The sequence below is a fragment of the Lytechinus variegatus genome, chromosome 18, assembly GCF_018143015.1.
Source record: "Lytechinus variegatus isolate NC3 chromosome 18, Lvar_3.0, whole genome shotgun sequence".
Taxonomy (NCBI): Eukaryota; Metazoa; Echinodermata; class Echinoidea; order Temnopleuroida; family Toxopneustidae; genus Lytechinus; species Lytechinus variegatus.
The window spans coordinates 9,247,571-9,269,088 of record NC_054757.1 but is presented as its reverse complement, the minus strand read 5'-3'; the positions used below and the strand labels follow the sequence as shown (position 1 = coordinate 9,269,088).

General features: G+C 37.6%; 2 protein-coding genes across 2 annotated transcripts; both read left to right on the top strand.

The window, feature by feature from the left end:
• The first annotated feature begins 362 nt into the window (after positions 1-362).
• On the top strand, positions 363-13,212 carry LOC121432075 (substance-P receptor-like). The gene is made up of 5 exons (XM_041629919.1): positions 363-985; positions 6,458-6,666; positions 8,948-9,169; positions 10,109-10,198; positions 10,778-13,212. Exons 1-5 carry the CDS (start codon positions 568-570, stop codon positions 11,036-11,038), a joined length of 1,200 nt encoding a protein of 399 aa, XP_041485853.1. The 5' UTR covers positions 363-567; the 3' UTR covers positions 11,039-13,212.
• A 3,447-nt stretch (positions 13,213-16,659) lies between these two features.
• On the top strand, positions 16,660-21,315 carry LOC121431776. Its single transcript, XM_041629477.1, has 2 exons — positions 16,660-17,075; positions 19,726-21,315. Exon 2 carries the CDS (start codon positions 19,788-19,790, stop codon positions 20,703-20,705), a length of 918 nt encoding a protein of 305 aa, XP_041485411.1. The 5' UTR covers positions 16,660-17,075; positions 19,726-19,787; the 3' UTR covers positions 20,706-21,315.
• The last annotated feature ends 203 nt before the right edge of the window (positions 21,316-21,518 follow it).

Genomic DNA, 21,518 nt, shown 5'->3' with positions numbered 1-21,518 from the left:
TTTTACTCTCTCAAGTGATGAATTTGGTCCCGTCAGGTGTAGTCTTCATAAATACCGATTTATTTTTAAAATGGGCCGGTCGAGGTACCCTTTTCTGGTCAGATATGGAATGTCAGACATATATCCTGTCCACTGGCAGTAAACATTCAACCCTCGAATCTCCTCCTTTTTATGATTTTTTTTAAAGTACCACTTTAACATACGAGTCTATGGGAAATGAATTAGGCCTGTGATACCTATAGAAATTCTAGCTACCGGAAGTGTATCGTTGTCATGGTTGTGAGGTACCAATCCTGAATATGTTACATGTTATCAACGTAGACTAGTGTTTACATTTTCTTTCTCTCATTTCAGGAAATTTCATCGGATTTTCTACGCATTCTTTCAGATTTGAGGAGAACGAAAGATAACAAATGCAAACTTTTAGAAGGAGTGAGTAGCTGAAGGAAACTCATCATAGTTGATTTGCTTATGTACACTCCAGGTAGATAATTTACCATCTCCAGCCAAAGAATTATGAAGTCTGTTCTATAAAGTGTTCGTACCCCCCTGGACGGTGTTTCCAAGATGGCGATGGGTTATGAGAGTCATGAAGAATCCACCATTCAAGATGGCGTCACCGTCTCCCTCGGCAACGAAACATACTACTACGACAACGACAGTTTTGTTGAGGCCTATAGTCATGGAAGCGATTCCGGTGTCCCCCCGCCCTTCAGCAAACCCACGGCCGTCAACATCACCAAAGTCATTGCTTACGTCGTGAACATTATCGTTACCATTATCGGTAACACTATCGTGATCATGATCATTCTTAGGAACAAGAATAAAAACATGAGGTCAGCAACTTACTATTACCTCATGAACCTGGCCATTGCTGATCTCATTGTGGCATGCTTCACCGAATGGACTTTTTTGGCGGCGCTGCTCAGCCCCGAGTCGTGGCCCTTTGGAAATTTCATGTGCAAGTTCTCGACATTTATTCAAGGTAACCCCCCCCCCCCAATAATATTTGAATAATCGTCCATTCATACCGAAATCACTGGGTATTTCACCTGCCTGTCTCAAAATTTGCAATCACTTTTATCTCTGTTCGTGAAATTGAAGCGAAAATTTCGATGGATATTTCACTGACACGGAAATATTAGTACCAGCTACTTGACGAGATTGTGACATATATTATCTTAATTGCCTGACAAAGCGACATAGGTTATCTTGCAAAATCGACTTTTAAAGAGTAATATGTCGACATAGCGAGATACATTATCATGCAAAATGGACATTTGTCGGCGTGTCGAGATGCGTTATCTTGCCAAATGGACGCACATGTATAATAAATTGTCGTATCTCGCAGTGACGACATTATTTTGAGTTCCGCCCAGTCGACATGATTACATGAAATTTCTTGTACTCTTGACAATTAGATGGCCTTTTAAAGCTTGCGTAATTAATTTCGTAAATTAGTGTTAACTTGTGATTTCAATCTGCTTCAATGGACATGTGCTTTCGAAAGTCTATTACTTGTTGACTCCACTGCAGAGAATAAAACTGAAGGTGATATTTTGCTCATGCTATATGAATGGATCTTGTCAGTTCTAGTTAATATCTATGTTAAATAACGTATCAGCTCAAGTGGTTTCGATTATTGTAATTGTTTTTTTTTATTTGTTGCATCAGGAAAAGTCCCTATATTTCTACATTTCCATCAATGTCATATACCACTTTTGTACTCAATACTAAATGATGATTAAAGATTACATTATTAGCTCTCACATTGTTCACAAGAGTTTATGGCTAGTGGATGAAGCAGTATTAGAACATATGGGATGAGACCAAATGAAAAGGACACGAAGCAGAAGACCTAATCGGTTTACCTCTTGAAATACTATAACATATTAGTCATGCTAGTCAACATGCGCAATCATTAATTTCGAAGAAAGAGAGCCTGACGTATTTTGTCCATACAACAACTTAGGAGGCACTTGATGATCAAATTCATTTTAAAAAAAAAAGGAAAATCATTTTCCTACACTTTTCCAGACAATCACAAATATAACATTCCAGACAATGCGCTTCTTGCGGGGTTGTTATTTTTGTTTCTTATCAAAAATAAAGATTCACTATCTCCAGTGGCGGACCGTGACCAGGAGGAGACAAAGCATTGGAGGGGCGCAGCATTGTTCAGAAACAATACAGTGCCCATACAGTGCCCCTCCAATCAATTGTCTCCTCCGGGTCATGGTCCGCCACTGACTACCTCTCACCATGCTTATTATGCCAGTCTTCAGTTTTTTTTTAAAAGAATGATAATTAAAATACACCACAGCGCTGCAAGTGATCAGACTCGTTTAGATTCGAATATAAGGAAAGATATTTAAGTCGAAAATGGGTTTCTCCTCGTGGACATGGTGGAGATGATAGAGGGAAAGACATGGCTATACGCAGTGAGATGGAGATGAGGGGGAGGGGGTTATCAAAACTGTCAAAGCCTACTTATTCATCAAACAAGTAGACAACATTAACACAATGGAGGCCAAGAAATATAGCCGTATGCAGTTAAAGGTGAGGGATCGGTGGAAGCACTCGAAGTCATGATTAAAAATAAATATTTTCCCCTCACAAAACCCTACCCAATATCATTACATGAATAATAATGCCCTTGGAATTAGCTTGGTCGTTGCGCTCACTCACCATTAACGTCATCTAGAAAACTTTTAGAATACTCTGAAGTGTTGTTGCCCACTGTCTCAACCCCCCCCCCCCCTGGCTAGGACAAAGTACGGCAATGGGTCAAGATGACGTTAAAATTAGGTAGTATTGTCTGACCGACTGCCATTATAAAGGGGTTAATCGAACAATTGAGACGTTATCACTACCCCCTCCCATCACCACCCCCGCCCCAACTCTAAGAACACGACTCTCAAATTCGCAATTGAATACAGCAATCGGAAACACCTCGCCAATTCGGAGAGTTCGCTAACAGCTTGCTAACATTGACTGAGGCCATGTCGGAGATGGGTGGTCACAAATATTAGACCATTACAAGGAGTTTGCTTGACAGTGATACACGACGGGCCTATATAGAGTCCGGGACTTGAGGGCAAGTTTAGTCAGATGCCTTTTGGGGGACGGTGCTATTTTTTCTACATGATTTACACCCTTACATGACATTGTCAAAGGCTGAAAGAAAAAAAATCTGATAACTGCTTGATGAAAAAATGTACGTATTTACTGTCGATGAGTGCTCCATGTTCCTGTTGGAGTTCAAAGAAACGTTTAATAAGGCAACAATAACAAATTCGGAATATGTTTTATTCAAACGTCCGAAATTCCTTTCATCACAGAGCAGATACAGTATCTGCGATTACTGATGGGATATATGCCCCGGCCTCTTCCGCGATAAGGAAAGAAGACAAGATGAAGAAGAAGAAACAGAAGAACAAGAAAAAGAAGGACGATGATAAAGAGAAGAATTCAAGCAAATGAGTATTACATGTCATTTTATAATCTAAATATTCTGTATTATACCTGTATATCGATTGTTGTTGGTTTGGTCTTTATTACAAGAAAAAAAAAACTATACAAGAAAACATACTTAAAGGACAAGTCCACCCCAACAAAAAGTTTATTCGAATCAAAAGTAAAAAATCAAACAAGCATATACTAAAAATTTCATCAAAATCGGATGTAAAATAAGAAAGTGATGACATTTTAAAGTTTCGCTTTATTTCACTAAATAGTTTTATGCACATCCTGGTCGGTACAGATATGTAAATGAGGACATTATATTATCCACTCAATATTTCTTTTGTATTTTATTTTATGAAATATGAAATATTCAAATTTCCTCCTCATTGTCAAGTGAAGTAACGATTCATTCCTCCTGAGCATGTGGAATTAGCATTGTTTAATACTATATGGTTCAGACAAGTTGGTCCTTATTGTCAAATCTGTAAAAATGAAATATTATATAATTCAAACAATAAAAAACAAAAGAAATAGTGAGTGAGAGATATCATCAACTGTATTATTTACATGTCACTGAGTTGTGCATATCACTGTTTTTTGAAAAATAAGTGAAATTTTAAAATGTCATAACTTTCTTATTTTACATCCGATTCTGATGAATCTTTCAGCATTTTGCTAGATTGATTTTTCTCCATTAACTCAAATCAACAATTTCTCTAGGGTAGACTTGACCTTTTAAACTATAATTAATTGAATCAGGATTGCGGAAAAACCCTGATGAAGCAACCCAAACCATTCCTAAACCACGTCTTAGCTTCTTTTACACGTCGTCGCTATAGCTATCACCTCTTCGCGGTTTCATAATCAAAACGTGGATTCCTCTCCTTTCCTCCAAGTGCTACTGAAAATACAATGTCAACATCTTAAACATGTTAAGTAATACGAAAGAACGGACGAAATGCTGTTCGGTGAATAAAGCCATATATGATATCAACGATTCACGGAATAACTTTATCCTCAGAGTTACGAAGCATCGACGGGTATAGAGAATAGGAGCAACGAAATGCGTTCAGAAAGACGCGTTAAAAATGTTTAATTGCTCTTCAGAAGGTAAACTTACTGGAAAGAAGGAGGATATAAGAGGCGGGAAATTTACTTTTGGAAATATGCATCCGGTAAAGAATCTTGATGTAGAGCCATTATAAAATCACGGCTTGAAATATAGTGTATGAATAATTTAATCACGTCCCGAACACACTTGAAGCTTTTGTTGGTTGACACCCTCCGTGGGATAGATAAAAATAATAAATAGAGATTTAATTCGAAGTTGACCTGAAGCCGGTTCGGTACAAGACCGAATCATTTTGGGGATCGGAGTCCTCACGACCGAATGTGACCCACATATACGAGTATTGCTAAGGCACTGATTTAGATGTTACTATATAGGGAAACAAATGAACGAGGGAAATGATGAGACAAAATTCGTGGTATAATATTATTTCTTTTATCAAGATACAGGGATTTTCATTAGAAAATGTTTTTTGGGAAGGTAACAATATTTTTATTTTTCGTTGAATGTATATTTTTCATTAAACTACCACAATTCTGAATATTTCGAATATACTTACAGTAAAAAAGATAATAGAGTGCATCTTGGGAATAATTTTAAAACCCCCCAAATTTATGACGATTTACTTCTACAATTTATTGTCTTTCTTATAACAAAGTAAATTCAGCACTGCAATTATTATTCTAAATGGTAAGAAATTAAAAAAAATATCGAGAGCATATCAGAACTATTTTCCCCATTCAAAATTAAAATCCTTACGATTTTTTTTTATTCTGAGCAAAAAAAAAAGAACTCGGTTTGGCAGTCTCCTTTGAAATCAGCACCCTAAAATCTCGAAAAAAATCGATATGAATATACATTTGGGATCAAGCCAGGATATATGCGGTGAAACGGAGGGGGGGGGGTTGACAGAAACGGGGGGCAGTGCATGAGTAGCAAAATGTATATCCGGGAATTGAATAGAGAATGAGACGATCGTCTTTCTCTTTTTTTTCATAGAGATGCATGCGCTCTGTATAATCTTAAAATTATTTTGATAGCGTAGGAGTGGAAAAGGGAGTATGAGGAATGCATGTGGAAGGGAGAGGGTGGCGGGCTAGTTTGTGAAGCCAAGAAGAAATCATATTCCTGGCAACATGTTCAGGATGAAATCCTCGTTAGATATGAACATTTTTTTGTACGGAATATAGTAAATATATATTAAAAAATAATCACAGCATAAAATATTCATAACCCAGACGTAATTACTCTCAGTTCGAGCCATTGAGAATCGTAAAACATGTATGAGAAGAAAGGTAATCAAATGCATTAGCCTCACTAGTGATTTGAGATATATACTTGTTTGTAGTACGGCTAATAGTGTTCTATCCCCTCAGTTTATCAATTACGTGGAAAGATCACGCATTGTAATCCAAGATTGTCTTCTATTCCTTAGAAAAATAAGGTTTTAAGCTCAGCTTGTGTGAAATGTAACTGTAATCTCATTAGCTGCCTTCAGTCGGCAGTCATTATGTAAAGCTTTCTCGCTAATCAAAATGAATGATGCATCTCATGAATGACAAATGAACAGAACAACTGAATTAATGAATGACTAATAATATTGACGAACTGAACAAATGACAAAATAATGAGGAATGGACGACATAACAAATTATTTTTTTAAAGATTCCATGAAATGTAATAAATGCATTTCTTAAGGTTTTAAACACTATAAACTTGCATGTAAGCTTGAAATAAACACTAAATACGCAAAAAAGGCAAAACATATATATTTTTAATTCAAACGAAAAAAATAAAATAAAATAAAATGAATCCATGGTAAATGTAACAACATTAAACAGCTGTAATTGCGAGCGATGGACAAACATTTAGTAAATATTGATTTAATTTCTTCTTCTTTCTTTTCATTTTTTCATTTTCCAGGATTGTCTGTACATGTAAGCATCTTGACTCTCATGGTTGTTGCTGGGGACCGGTATATCGCGATACTTCATCCAATCAAATCGAGAGTAGTAAAACGGAACGCCTGGTTGGTTATCGCCTCTGTATGGCTGTTCTCCACGGCTATCAATATACCGTTGGTCATTTATCAGCACTTTTTGGAACATGTCTGGCCGAACGGAGAAATTCGGGTAAACATATTTTGCTTCATTGATCAGCAATGGTCAGCAATGGTCTTTCAGTCTGTTACAAAAATGTTAAAATTTTAAAATTTTATGTTCAACTTGCTCTCGTTTCTTTACTTCTGCATCAGTCATGTTCACACTTGGTACATAATGGGTAATACCGCATGTGTGACCATGAGGATGATGAGGTAAAAGGTCATCTAATGGTCAAAGGTCAAATGATATGAGGTCATGCTCATTCTTTTTTAAGCTGTTGTTTGATTCGCTCTCATTTCTTTTTTTTTCCTGCATCAATTTTTATCACACTTGGTTCAAATGATCCTTCGGTAATACCACGTGTGAATAGATGAGGATGATGGGGACAAAAGATCATAATTGCATATTGTATTGATCGCGCGAAATCAGGCGAAACTCGTGCTCGTGGTTTGCAAACCACTCTTTTTGTTAAATGACAAATATACATCGAAAAAGAAATATATTCTCTCATTTTCATTTCTTTCACCATTGGCGGCGGAAGCCAAAAATTCTAGGGGGACCACCAAAATTTTTTAAAGCAAAAAAAAAGGGTTATCAACCAAAATTTTAGGGGGACGCAGGAAAAAAAATTGACAAGCCTACGTCTTTCACTGTTTATCATTTACAAGGGAGTTGCCACAAGTTGCATTTATCTAATTTCTTTCAATATATATATATATAAAGGTCCTGCGTCGGTTGTGGTAGTATAAAGCAAAATATTAGGTGAATAAAAAATATCCGTAGACATGGTAGAGAGAAAAGTTAGATCAAATTCTCGCTCACATGGCTTCATCAGGGCTTCCAGATGAAGCCATATATGGCGAAATTTGATCTAACTTTTCTTTGAACCTTGTATTTTGCTATATATATATATATATATATATATATATATATATTGTGTAAAGAAATGGATGAAGAGAACAATGGTAGCCGTAGCTTAAATCAAGGTTCCCCAGAGCTATCTACCCTTCGGAAAAATTGGTGATGCCGAAAAAATGTCTCTGCCGGGAATCGAACCCGGGCCCCCAGCTTTGAACGCCGGTGCCTTAACCACTAGACCACAGAGACGGGTTAGTGGATAGGGCGACCCTGATCCAATTGACCGTCAGATAGACAAATTTCAAAGCTGGGGGCCCGGGTTCGATTCCCGGCAGAGACATATTTTCGGCATCACCAATTTTTCCAAAGGGTAGATAGCTCTGGGGAACCTTGATTTAAGCTACGCCTACCATTGTTCTCTTCATCCATTTCTTTACACAATATTTAAAATAAAAGAGTTGCCAACGTTGTTTTACATGTATAGCTTCTCACATATATATATATATATATATATAGAGGAGGCCCTTATCGCTAGTAGAAATTGACCAATGCGGGCATTAATCAGTAAAGATCTTTGGGGCAGGGGTGACGCAAGGGTATATTGACATGGACATTTTGATATGGATATTTGTCATAACGTATTACTTATTAGGGGTTGGTCGGCGCCCCTGCATCCTGTAGTGCCGTCCCTGGATTAGGTTTGCTATTAGTGTGCAATGTTTTCTATGTGATAGAAGCATCTTCATAGAACAGGATGCGACAACCCCTATGTTGTTCAAGTAGTGAGTTGAGAAAAAAAAATTACGCAGTCTTTCGTCTTGCCGATTCCATGTACATCAAAATACACCAGCGCCATTTAATATACATGCATGATTGTATATATAGGCCTATTTCGTGTTTGGTAAGCTTACTTTTGAGCAAATTTGCTTTGACTTAAAGCAGTGGCCTATTAAATGAGCCAAAACGTTTGAGAGAGCGAGGTATGGCGTATCAGGCAAAATTTCTAAAATGTTGCAAGCGAGCGACGCAAAAAAATTGGCATTATAACAGAAATCAAATTTTGTGTTAGATTTTGACATGATATTCAGAAAATTATGTAATATTTTACCCTTCTCTCTTTCCTTTTCTTTCCATATCTCTTTTTTTTCTTGGTCTTGGAATATTGGGGGGGGGGCGCCCCAAGCCCACCCCCATCTGTACGGCACTGAGTTAAAGTATGTACGCTCTCCCTGATTTCCCTTTTCCTTTCTTTGTGTTAACGTCATTCTGTTACCTTTATATCGGGATATCATTCAAAACAAGATGTCACTCTTAACGCAGCATGAAGCTAAGAACACTTAGGGCAACTTAGGTATATCACACGTACTTATTGCAGTTATTTAATAATAAATTTTAAAGAAATCTATTTTAGAGTCAATCCTTATTCTAAATCGTTTTCTTATTTCTTTTGCAGAGATACTGCTTCGAGCACTGGGGCGTCGTCGGGAAGGAGCAGTGGCCTCTTGCGAAAGAGATGTATACCTTCACTACCTTCGTATTTGTCTACGTAGTCCCACTCGTACTAATGTCTGTTGCCTATGTCCGTATCGGTATGACCCTCAGTTACCGGAGCATCAGCGGGCCAGGTGTGTCCGTTAAAGCAACAATCTCTGTGCAGGATAAGGCTCGCAAAAAGGTGATTATGAAAACATCCATTTATATAGCTATACAGTATGAGGTAAATAGAGAGATATAGTATTTTTGGCATGTACAAAACATGAATAAGAATAATGTTTGTAAAATAGTTAGGCACATCCAAAGTAAGGTAAAGACTCTTTTGATGCTTCATGGGAATAGAATACATTTTGATGACATCTGACTCTTCGAAAAAACAGTAGAAATCTTGTAACTGTGTCCAGTATTTAAGGTTCAGCTAAATATTCTGTACCATCGAATCGGATCACATACCTTTCCTTTGCCAGATTTGAAAAATTCGGGCCAGGAATGAGATGGGTCTTCCCGCCCAGAAAAGAGTTGTTGATCTAGCTCGCTTTAAGTTGGGTCAACTGAAGTGTTCTTCAGCTTGCATCGCGCCTTCGTCAGAACAGTCTCACCTTTTCTATCATGCTAAAAATGCAGTGTTAATAAAAATCTTACGACTTTATACAAAATTTTGATTAAATCTTTAGATTTTTTTTTTGCTCTCATAGAGCTTCTCTTTCAGAAGTATTCTCATGATAACGCCATTTAGATTTTTTTTATATGCGCTACATCGCAATCAAATCATGTTCAACAGGTTAAATTGTGTAAGTCTAATGTCTGTTTTCAAACTGATAAACATGATAAAGTACCCAGATAAAGTACAATTATTTTAGGGGATTTGTATGTTACTTCCTTCGCTTTTCTAAAGAGACATGCTCACAGATTTTCTCCAATATCAACATATAACGTTGACATGTTTGGAGTACCGCAAGGATGAATACTAATATCCTCTAGCATCCGGCGAATCATATGATAATTCATTAATGGCTTTTGTATATACTTTTGAGAGGCAAGCTCTAACACTTTCTGCAACCATTTGTCGCAAGATCGGATCTATACTAGACACTTGTATATTTTCATTTTGCTTTTACAGGTAGTAAAAATGATGATCGTTGTGGTGATAACGTTCGCTCTCTGCTGGTTGCCCTATCACATCTACAACCTCTACATGCATATCCAACGTGTAAGTTTCCATAACCCAAACACTCGCTGCGGAACCGGTGCATGTCTAGGGGCTTCCGCCCCACTTTTTTTTTTCAAAAATTGTGCACAAAAGCATTGAAATTACCATCTGATTGTAATATTTTGCATGGTCAGCCCCCCCCCCCCTTCAAAACCGTTCCGCTACCCCTGCCAAAGTCAGAGCACTCCATTTTCAGAAGATGAGGATTATCCCGTCTCATTCGCAATTATTAAACTAACTTTCAAAATCATCTTTATTTCCAGTTGTAATTCATTATTGACATACATTTCTGTGTTATATGTATGATTTATATAATGTTTTTTACCTTATTTTATCTTGTATGTTTTATCACTTGTATATATATGTTCTGTTTTTATGCTTTTAGGGCCCCTTTTGATACCAGCTTTTGCTGAAAGGGCACCCTATTGAAATATTTATTGCCCTACCTCAAAACTCTGTGTGCCGCCATTTACTTCAGCATTCATTAACCGCACTTAACCTTGCATTCTGTAGCCGTTAAAGAAATTTGTGGTTGTCTAGAGTATGTTACTATTCGTTTCGGTTATTTTCTTTATATAGGCGGGTGCGAAGATGGACCTAGATATCTCATTCTTCGTCATGTGGCTTGGCTACGCCAACTCTGCGATGAACCCTTTCATCTACTGCGGCTTCAACGAGAACTTCCGCCGAGGATTCAGCGACGCCTTTACTGGCCGCTGGTGTAGAAAGCAACCATCGCACCAGAAATTCCCCACCGGAACGACGACGAAGTCGGTGACGACCTCGATGCTCACACACACCGACCACATCGATCCGACCTCTATGGAGTCGATGTTGTAATCCGAGACGGCCGTGACGTAGAGTGAACGGAAATGGACTATGATGGTATCAGGACTTTAATTCGTTACTATGACTAGAACGCAGGCGGTAGAGAGCAACCCGCCAGGACAGACTCGAAGAATGTTCGGTTTTCACAGCCAACTACACAGTCGAGTGAACTTAAGATTCAGCTTTTTGGAGATATATTAATCATTTTTTTTATCAACCCTATGATGTACAAAATGAAGCTGGAGCCACTGTATATATATATATATATATTCTTGCCTATCAACACACAAAGGAACGGTGACACGACATTTTCCCCTGCGACATTGGCTCTGGTATCAGTATCTCAGAGGGGACAGGGTTATCATGGTTATAGGATTGTAATAAGAGTTTTTGGTTCAGAATTTTCGGATCAATTGTCGCCGCGGCAAATACCATGGACCCAAAGGAACAGTCAAGATGTTTCGCATTTGCCTCGCTTTTCTGGCTCTGGTGAAAAGCCAGAAATCGAAAATGAGAATTATTTTTGTTACTTTAATCGGACAGAGGGTCTGGTTTGAGAGGTAACCATACAGCTTCCACATTGATATCGTCGTTCTCGTTATTGGGTAGTTTTTGCTCTGCGACGCATAACGGATTCTAGAACACAGTAGACATATTGAAAATGCCCGTCAAATGACAATGAACAGCTGGGAGGTTTTTGTCGAAGATTGGTAAACCGGATTAGCAGCTTCATCCCAAGTTTTGGAGCTGACGAAAATTGGGAATATGTCGTTTGTCGGGAATCCAGAACGAAACCGCCGCATTATTTACATTTTTTTTTCGACAAAGACTTCTTGGTAATTCAATGTCATGAAGAGCATTTGACAATGCATTTTCGGTTTTCCTGCGCCGGAGAGCGAAAACCCCCAATTAGCAACATCATCATCACTGCAGTTTTGCGATCTATAAGCATGATAAGATTGAACAGAAACCATTTTGTGATATTTTTCTTTACTTACTTTTGTGCAATACGTGTACTTTTTGTAATGTTTTTCCCCACATTTCCTTCGCACGAACAAAAGATTAAAATGATATTTGTTCTTTGATGAGCCTCAGAAATCGAATGTTTCTAATCGACTTACGTAAGTGTACGTCATAGTCTAAAGAATTGTGATGTTCAACATGGCGCCCGTTATGCGACCAACGTCTGCAAACTCTTTGTCGAGCGCATCGTATCCCATATTTTCCTCCATACTCTAATCCTTTCATTCACTGAATATATATTTTTAATTTTAACTGACCGTCCCTTTGATGATCTTGCCGTTTTATGAGGCAGGTAATGTAGGGACGGATCCATTGTCTAACAAGGGGGGTATCCGATTTTGTATACAGCAATTCATTTTTCAAGACAAAAAAAAATCATCGCTCCAAAAAGTAAAAATTGTCATTAATAGAAATTTGAGAAGAAAAAAGGACGAAAATGAAGAAGAGATTTCAATTTAAACAAACGTGTATTCTTATGTCCTCTATGTGATTGGGAAGTCAGCGATTGGTGGACACCAATTAGCTAATGACCAAGAGATGGCGTTGTGCATCAAACATAACACAGAGATACGATCTTACATACACCATAAACTAAATAAAATCATTTTCGCGCAAAAGCAATTCGAACAGGTAAAAATATACATCGTGTGACTCCCCCAGATTTATTGATTGTTTATCTAAGCATAATCGATAAATCATTTGCGATTTCATATTCTTTTACATGATAATTTTGCTCAGTAGTGTATTGTTCACTTTTTCTCGCTCCAAAATGATTTGTATTGGGACAAGGGTTCTTTCAGATTTGATAATTTTTTCTGAACCGAAAAAAAAATCGAATTAAGATTCTTATAGCAGATTATTCAAATGTTCATTCCTAGGGTTGCATAGAAAATAAGTCGTCAAGTGACTCATTTCCTATTTCGATTTGAAGAACTGTAAATGAAAGTCTAGAAATGTAGCTTATGTTAGTGCCCAACAGCTAGAATCATTGCTTTGCCAAGTCAGTTACTGCTTGTAGCGTACTGATCTGATCTTGGCTCACAAAGAAGTAAGCATATTGGCCATGTTTAACTCGAATATGATATCTCGAACTTCGATCTCGAAACTCAGATGTGTCACTTTATGTCGTATACAACCATTATCTTGATTGGTGATTTCAAGTACTTTTCTTGAAAAAGAGCGGACCCGTTTACTATAAGGAGTTGGTTTATACAACGTGAATTTCAAGCGAACTCGAAGCTTATTATAACCTCGAAATGCTAATTATTATTCCTTCTTGGATTAGACTGGCGGAAATGGGACTCATTGGACCTTTTATTGATAACCGAAGAATATTTTTGAATAACAGATATTTTTAAATAACATTTTAATCATGTTGATCAAGGATTGATGAACAAAACAAAATATCCAAATGCATTAATGGATCATAATTATATACAGGTAATATTATATTTTATTCCGGAGAAAGGAAGTTGACTGTATCTTTTTATTATTTATTGTCATTGTCAATCATTGATCCTTCATAATCGTTTCTTGTTGTCTCGCTTCTTTCCCTCTCATGCACTCAGTCAATCCCCAATATTAACTTCACATCATATCATCCACTTAACTTGCATGAATCATGTATAGATACTAGTGTAAAGTCATTGCTAAAGTTTCTATAATTATTGAAAGTATTCGTGTAAATTTAGTTCCGATGAAACAACATTGAATGTTTTTGCACTTCATAGTTCCGGGGTAAACATGCCATGGCTTCCCGACACCTCCCAGCTTGTAGAATAAGGCTCAATTTAGCTTTGATATTTTCTGTATAAAATGGAGTTGTTGCCCAATAGTATGCACAAGAGCGAAATTACCAGAATATTAATCGGGCCCATGATTCTCGCATTTAAAGACAGGGTTTTTTGACCGTTCCAACAGCGATTTAGCACGTTCCCACGTATAATTGGACAATTGCTCTTTTCATTACTTTGGTTCTTTTTCTACCGGGCATAAAAAAGATTCGTACCGGGGATCGAATCCCAGACTTTCTGCGTATAATAACGCAGGGAAATACAGGATTTCAAGACAAGAAATATATATATTTTTTTAAGCAAGTGCACACCTAGTAACCAATAATGCATATAGCATTTCCATTTATTTGATAGCAGGATAAAAGAGCATTGGAGATTAAATGCCTTGCTTACGGGCATAGGTGCCGCGGCCGGGGATCGAACCCCGGACTTTCCATGTATAGCCAGGCTCCTTAGACCACTCGGCCACGGCACCTCCACATGATGTAACGGATTCACAAGTGACAGCGCCAACTACCGACAGTAGTATTTTGCTGTGTTTGCTGATGCATTAGCAGATAATGGATCCTCTAACATAATATGTTAAACTTTTAAAAAATAAAAAAACTTTAAATATGAAAACCTTTTTCTCATATTATGAGAAAATAAAGTTTTCGGTATGTTGGAAAGTTTGTTTTTCTTTTTCTTTTTTTTACACAGGTACATGTATATTCTGTTAAATCTTTGTTTGTGAACCAAACTTTAAGAAATGCATGAATTTCGACATGGCCGTAAGCAGAAAATTTTCACGGCGCAATTAGAGGCAGCACGCGTAATATTTTTCGAAAAAAATCGAAAGAGAGAGAGAGTGAAGCGGCCGAACTTGTCATTGGGGAGGGTTTTTCTTTGCATTTTGTCCAGTGAAATTGGAGGATTTGGTGAATACTTTTGGTGAATTTTGTGAAAATTTACTTTTCGCTATAAAATACCTAATACTGTGCATGACACGAGAAGTTAAGTCTACCATCGTAAATCTTTGGAAATATTAGTTATTCGGTCGGGTGCAAATAGTGCTCGCGAGTTCAATGATAGGCCAGATAAATCACCATGCTTTTGTGACTTGCCATTACTCGGGATGATGTGTATATAATAAATTGTATTTGCCAGACATTAAGTAATCTTTTGAGCACAAAGTAAGGTTCAAACCAAACACATACATGTAGACATGATATATGCTAAATGGAATCGAAAATATATTTTTATATTTGTCCATTATGTTTCGTTTTATGTCGCGACTGGAAGTGCACTGTTTTCAAATTGCCATTCAATCATTTGGATGATAAAAAGAAACGTGGATGATGTTATATGATTTATGTCCGATGGAAAAGAAAACACAATAAATGTATGAGTTTAAATATTTTGCCTTTAAATGTGCTTCATTTCAAGCTGTTTATATATATGTATGTATATATATATATATATATATATATATATATATACCTATCTTATTCTTTATTATGAGGATGAGAGTGTTGATATAAGTTCGTTGTCTTCTGAAGATAAAAACTAACTAAACACTAAGATTTATCTGAATTTCTCCAATGTATACCTGGATTAAATATTCGAGATTTGATAATAAAAGGTGAGAATTTAAGAGAAAACGCACCTCTATTCACAAAGTCATGTTTACTTTCTATCAAAGTGAGCTTGATTGGGCTTGAGGTAACATGAAAATTGAGTGAGACATTATATCCCCCCTTTTTTGTCGGTAGCATGGTCATGTTTTTTTCTTGGGGCAAGAATCTGGAGACCACTGATCTTGCTATTTTCTCTCATTTCTATTTCTTTCTTTTTATTCTTTTAAACTATTCATTCAGATAGTTTTACGTTCAAATTTCTTCCATGTTGTGTTTGTGTTTTGTTTATATTCTTCATACGTATGTTATAGGAGGCTGCATCCTACAAGCTTCGCTTTTTAGCAGCCTCCTCCGTTTCCGACCTGTTATCTTGATTATTATACATAATAAGTTTCTTTGTTTTATTGATTATAATTATATCAAGATGTATGTAACAAAACTATTGTAAATGTAAATGATTGTTGGAAATGGAAAAATAAATGAAATGAAATGTTTGTAAAGCTTCATCTTGAACATGATCATTATTGTAAATTATCATGAGTGGTCAATCAACCAGGTATGGTGGTTCAGTAGTAGAGCAAACCTCCCGCCTCATGAACGGGAGGTCGTGGGTTCGATCCCCGGACCAGTCATACCAAATAATTTTTTTCTTGTCAGGCGCTCGTCGTATATGGACAATAATAACATGTGTTATGCAGGGCCCGCTAGAAGAACAGCTTACCGTTGAAGTGGCTACCCTGGGTAAGAGTTATTATCGTTAATCAAAACCTATATCATCAAAAGATTAATTAATATTTCATGCGATAGAATACAAAATCAATAGTGAGTGTATGAGATAACCAGTTTTCTCATTTCAATAATAGGTGACTCCTTCATTAGATACATCCCATTTGTGTTTAGATTTGAGTAACCCTATTCATTTACTATATGCACCTATAAGAAGCTTTTTTTTCATAATAATGTTCAACAAATCTCCAGATATTTTAAAACAAACAAAACCAACAAGCGCACTCAAAGTTACTAGAAAGTGTATAGCACTCTAATTTATGTGCATTAAAAGAGCACTGCTGACAGAAAGTTTTCGCATTTACTGAGGAGCCGCTTTCTGGAACACACCCATTTCTTTGAAAACGCAAGTCAAATCACAGTGGATAGCCGAGCAGAGGCTTTCGTCAAAAATTGGTGGACCAGCTAGGGCAGTAGTGTTTGTAGACTCTTCGAATGATTTGCTGTCCCGGTCCATCAACTCTCGAAAAAAGCCTTTCAGTTCCCCATTGTGATTTGATTTGCATTTTTTTTTAAGGAATAGATGCGTTTCAGAGAGTGGCTCCGTAATAAATGCGAGAACTCTCAGTTGCTTAATTGTCCACAGACATAAGTGTCATGGAACCCCAGACTCTCATGTGTCTACCCAGGCGTCGGATATACCGCTTTCAGTAACTCGCTGGTCCAGACCAGCTCCATACCGGCTCATTCGTAAAATTTTGAGTTTATGGGCGTGTGCTAAGACAGCCCGCCCCAGACCGGTGCTATTTTGACGCTGCTATAATTCAGCAGCACGTAGAGACTAGCGGCATCATCTATGTGCCCGAGCATTTGCCGAGTAGGCCTCATAAAGTAAGTAAAATATCATTTATATCATTATTATTGGGCATTCACAACCAACACTTTTTGTCAGGTTTTGAAAGATTCTGTTTTCATGTGTGTCACAGTAGATTATCGTAACTTATATGTATAGGGCCTATGTGTGTAGGCCTATATACAGTGGCGTACCTAGGATTTTCCACAGGGGGGGGGGGCAAATATATCCGCCCAAAAATTTGACAAGCAAAAAAAATCACGCAAAATTATATAGGATTTCGTACCAGAAAAAAGAAATGACAAGCAAAAAAAAAGAAGGTCTTCAAGCTTGTCGGGGGGGGGGGGGGGGCAGGGATACGTCAGGCCACCCCCTGTAGGTAAGCTAGTGCTTATATACATGTTTTGTGAGCAATCGTGTATTCGGGAAATGTGATGGACATAATGATTTGATTACTTCTTTGAGTTTCATTCCTACTCATTCGCACACGTTTTAAGATTATTGAATATTCATACCATCATTGGATGACCCTGGTGGGATACCAGAAATATCCCACGAGTAAGGGTCAAAATTGCAAGAATCACAGATAAGTGCAATGCTGCCCCCAATGAGAAAATAACTGATATTCTATGAAGAGAAATCATTCAATATAATTATAACAACCGTTGATGATCAATATAACAAGATTTTGCGCAGATAATTTTGTGCGTAAGCATCTGGAAAATTCTTGAAATTTTTGCGCATTGTACAATTAACATGCTCTAATATTGTACTGGTAAATTATGCAACAATTATGCAATGTGTTTGTAATGCTCTGCAAACATGCCATTTACTGATAATACTAAAATTTACATTTACCTGAAGATTATGAAAGGTAATATCCTCAGTTTACCTCGACATCATGCATGAGTATAAGTTTGGGATTGTCATTTTTTTTCAAGCAATCTGCTTATGATGACAATCCTTCTCCTGCAAATTGTTAACATCATATAGTCAATCATTTTTGTCTGGAATTATCTTTTTAGTAATCTTTATTTACAATTTATGCCAAAAATGCTAACATATTATGTTTATTATGTTATGAAAAATGTATTATACAAATGTTATGGATGCAGAAGAAAACAATAAATCAAATCAAATCAATCAATGAAATAACGTATAGGTTGTTGAATAGGGATAAGAATTTGATAACTAAACTCACTGTGACCATGCTGACGCGACTGATGCCTCGGATGAGTGAGTTCTTTTGTCACTGATATGCAAATCAGTACATGGTAACGTGGAAAGGCTTCTTGGAGGCAAATTATCAAAGACACTAATCCGAAGCGAAATCGGATGCCATTCGATTTGCTTTGTGCCACAACAATGCAAGTTTTGTGGATTTACCGGCTGAATATATTGCTTTCAAAACTTTCAAATATAGCTGGCTTCTGGGCTCCTTCTCGTGAGACAGTGTGAACAATTGGTTCCACAGCATTTACTCCAGTGGAATTGCTCCGCTCTAAATTCCACACACTTAAAGGCCTGGTCACACCGCCCGAGCGTTGTGGGAGCGGTCGTGGAGCGGAGAGAAAAAATCATCACCGCTCGCTACCGTTCACCATTTTCGATTTCGATTTTTGTTTTCGATTTTCCCCCAATTTTGTGAGCGAAATTCGACCCTCTCTCCCTACCGCTCCACGACTGCTCCAACAACGCTCGGGCGGTGTGACCAGGCCTTAACCAAATGACCAACTTCAACCCTATCTTCAACCTAACATAAAACCAAATACTAACCCTAACCCTACATCTTAAACGATACAAAGCCCGGAGGATTGTCACAGGAGAAAATGTCGTGTCACTGAACGGGTTCGGACGTCGAAAACATATGATTTATCTACATGATATGAAAATATAATGGACAGTATTCAGTATTTCCTGATTAAATTGATGTTACCCACAGCACTAGAAAATATATTTCGACGCGTTTAATTTGGCAAACTTTCTGTATCTGAGTTCATTACGGTTTGCCCGACATAGCAAACCATACCAAGTAAGATCCAAAGAGGTTACAGAATGATCAAATGCTCTCTGTTCTCATCAATTTCAGGTACCCATTATTTGAGATGCCGTTTCCGTCTACAAAAATAATTCAAGATATTTGGAAAACAGTCTTTTCCACTCACAAATAGACAAACGCATGGAAACCTCGAAATATAGCAACAGAGGGTCTAGTTATTTAACCCAATAAAACAATTATTATTGGGGGCGTCACATTAAGTTATCTTGCCCTTCTATAAAAAAAAATACCCTGGTATGTACTGTCAAGCTCTGATGCTTAAATTTCACGTCCCAATACACAAGGAGCTCCCTTGTTGTACTGGATACATACAGATTGGGAGATTATCATAAGACCACGTCCTGCTAAGAACTTCAAGAAAAGGATGGAAAATTGAGAGTTTGAAGACCGAGTTGCATTTCCAAAATTTTCTTCGATAAAAACCTTGAAGTTGAGTATAATCCCAGAAAGGAGAATCAGTATTTTTTTAATGGAATTAGTTATACCATTGAAAGTGCTAATAGTAACCAGATACTCTGTGTTATTTTTTCGGGGATTATAGTCCTGGTATAATTTATTGTGATCATTTTAATTAATTTGATGGTTTTTCTTGTTTTGAATGATAGCATCATTTTCTTTCCTCCAATCAGTCCTCCAACCAGAATTACAAAACTTTGGCAACCTTAGACAGTTTCCTACGAGCACACCAGAAATGGCCGTACCGAGCGACTACACATTGACGAGGGAGGAAGCTCTAAGTTTCTTGAGAGATGTCTTGATGATAGAGTCCGCAGTCTCCAAGCTCCAATCGGACAAACTCACTTTCCTCGATGAGTTGATCACTGCCATGGGACATCACATCCCATACCAGACTGTCAAAGGCATCGCAACGCACCCGGATAATCGGATATTACCAACGGCATCGGATATCAAGAGAGATATAACCTCCAAAGTTGGAGGCCTCTGCTATCAACTCAATATATTCTGCTGGATGTTGCTTCGTGCTCTCGATTTTGACGCCTTTCTCGTCTCGGGTGATTACATGCACCACAAAGACCACCACGTTATGGTGATTATTGATAGCCTTACTGGAAATGGTTCAAAACATTTCTTCGATGTTGGATTAGGTTATCCGACTCTTCAACTGATTCCTCTTGATTTCGAGGAGGAATCGCCTGTATACTTCGACTCCTACATGCGATATCGATTCATCTGTCAAGGAAGCAAAGTGCTAACCCTCCAGCTAAGCGTCGAAACAAATCCAGCTCAAGCTTACCACGTGAAGCCAGAATACATCCGTGATGGTTGGATTTCGTTTATTTTCATCTACGTCGACCAACCGGTTACAATTTCCCATTTCAACCATTCGATGACGGATATCTTCACGGTTGCTGATCCGGAAAACTGCTATCTAACCAGCTTGCGTTGTTTGACCTACCCGAATGGTCGTCTTACATGCATCAAGGATTCCAAACTTCTGCTCGAGGACGAAGAGCATCAGGTGCAGGTTACTCGTTTCCGGTCACGTGATGAGGTATTGGACGCCTTTGTCAGATATTTTCCACAATTGCCTGTCGAAATGGTGAAAACTGCGATAAAAGATTTTGAATTTGCCTTTGAAAGGAAATAATTGTAAACTTGTAGGACTATTTTTACCCAATTCTTGCAAGTTCTATATGTTTTTTTTTTCGAATGCTGCATGAACTTCCCAAGGGTTTTGTAACTTCGTGATGTTGCAATCGTTGAACACCAACAACTGACAGTAAGCAAAAAGCTACCATTTGTATACTTTATGGGACAAACCTCCTGTATGCTTGGGTCTGTGGCCCGTAACACAAAGCTTAGCAATGATCGTAGAATAATTTTCTATATACGAGTGATTCAATTGACTACAATGTACAATCAATCGTAGAAATCAAGCGTATATACGATCGATCGCTAACCTTTGTTTTACGCGACTCTGTTTGGCTGAGAGCAGTTTGTCGGTGTAGTCCCTGGAAAGTCCATTCTCAAAACACTGTCCAGTGGCAAGGTTCAAATACTCTGCCACAAATTATATGACTCACAAATGAGTGTTTATAAGCCATAGTTTAGCGTATTCAGTAATTCCTTATAAATGTCTACTCGTATTGAATTTATGTATCACATAAAGTCTTTAGACTTCTTTTCCAGCATCTCTTTATTTTTTTATCTGGCCTTTAAAGTAGACAACCGAAGAATCTAAATTATTTTATAGTGACTTTTTGTGGTCATCATTGTAAAGGGGAAGTATTACTAATCAGATATATAACTTCACCTTTTAAAATAGTGATTAGAGTTTGCAGAAATCAGCTCTCAAAAATGACTTATTTTCATGGCATATTTCTGCCTTCGTCCGTCCTCTGGCGAGCTCCAGCTGAGTGACGTCACACCACGAGCAGTGAGCAGCTGAGCTGACAGCAGC

Coding starts and splice junctions, on each gene's coding strand:
- LOC121432075 (XM_041629919.1), top strand. CDS start 568: ATGGCGATGGGTTATGAGAGTCATGAAGAATCCACCATTCAAGATGGC. Junction 9,170..10,108: donor AGGATAAGGCTCGCAAAAAG/GTGATTATGAAA, acceptor TTGCTTTTACAG/GTAGTAAAAATGATGATCGT. Junction 10,199..10,777: donor TCTACATGCATATCCAACGT/GTAAGTTTCCAT, acceptor TTCTTTATATAG/GCGGGTGCGAAGATGGACCT.
- LOC121431776 (XM_041629477.1), top strand. CDS start 19,788: ATGGCCGTACCGAGCGACTACACATTGACGAGGGAGGAAGCTCTAAGT.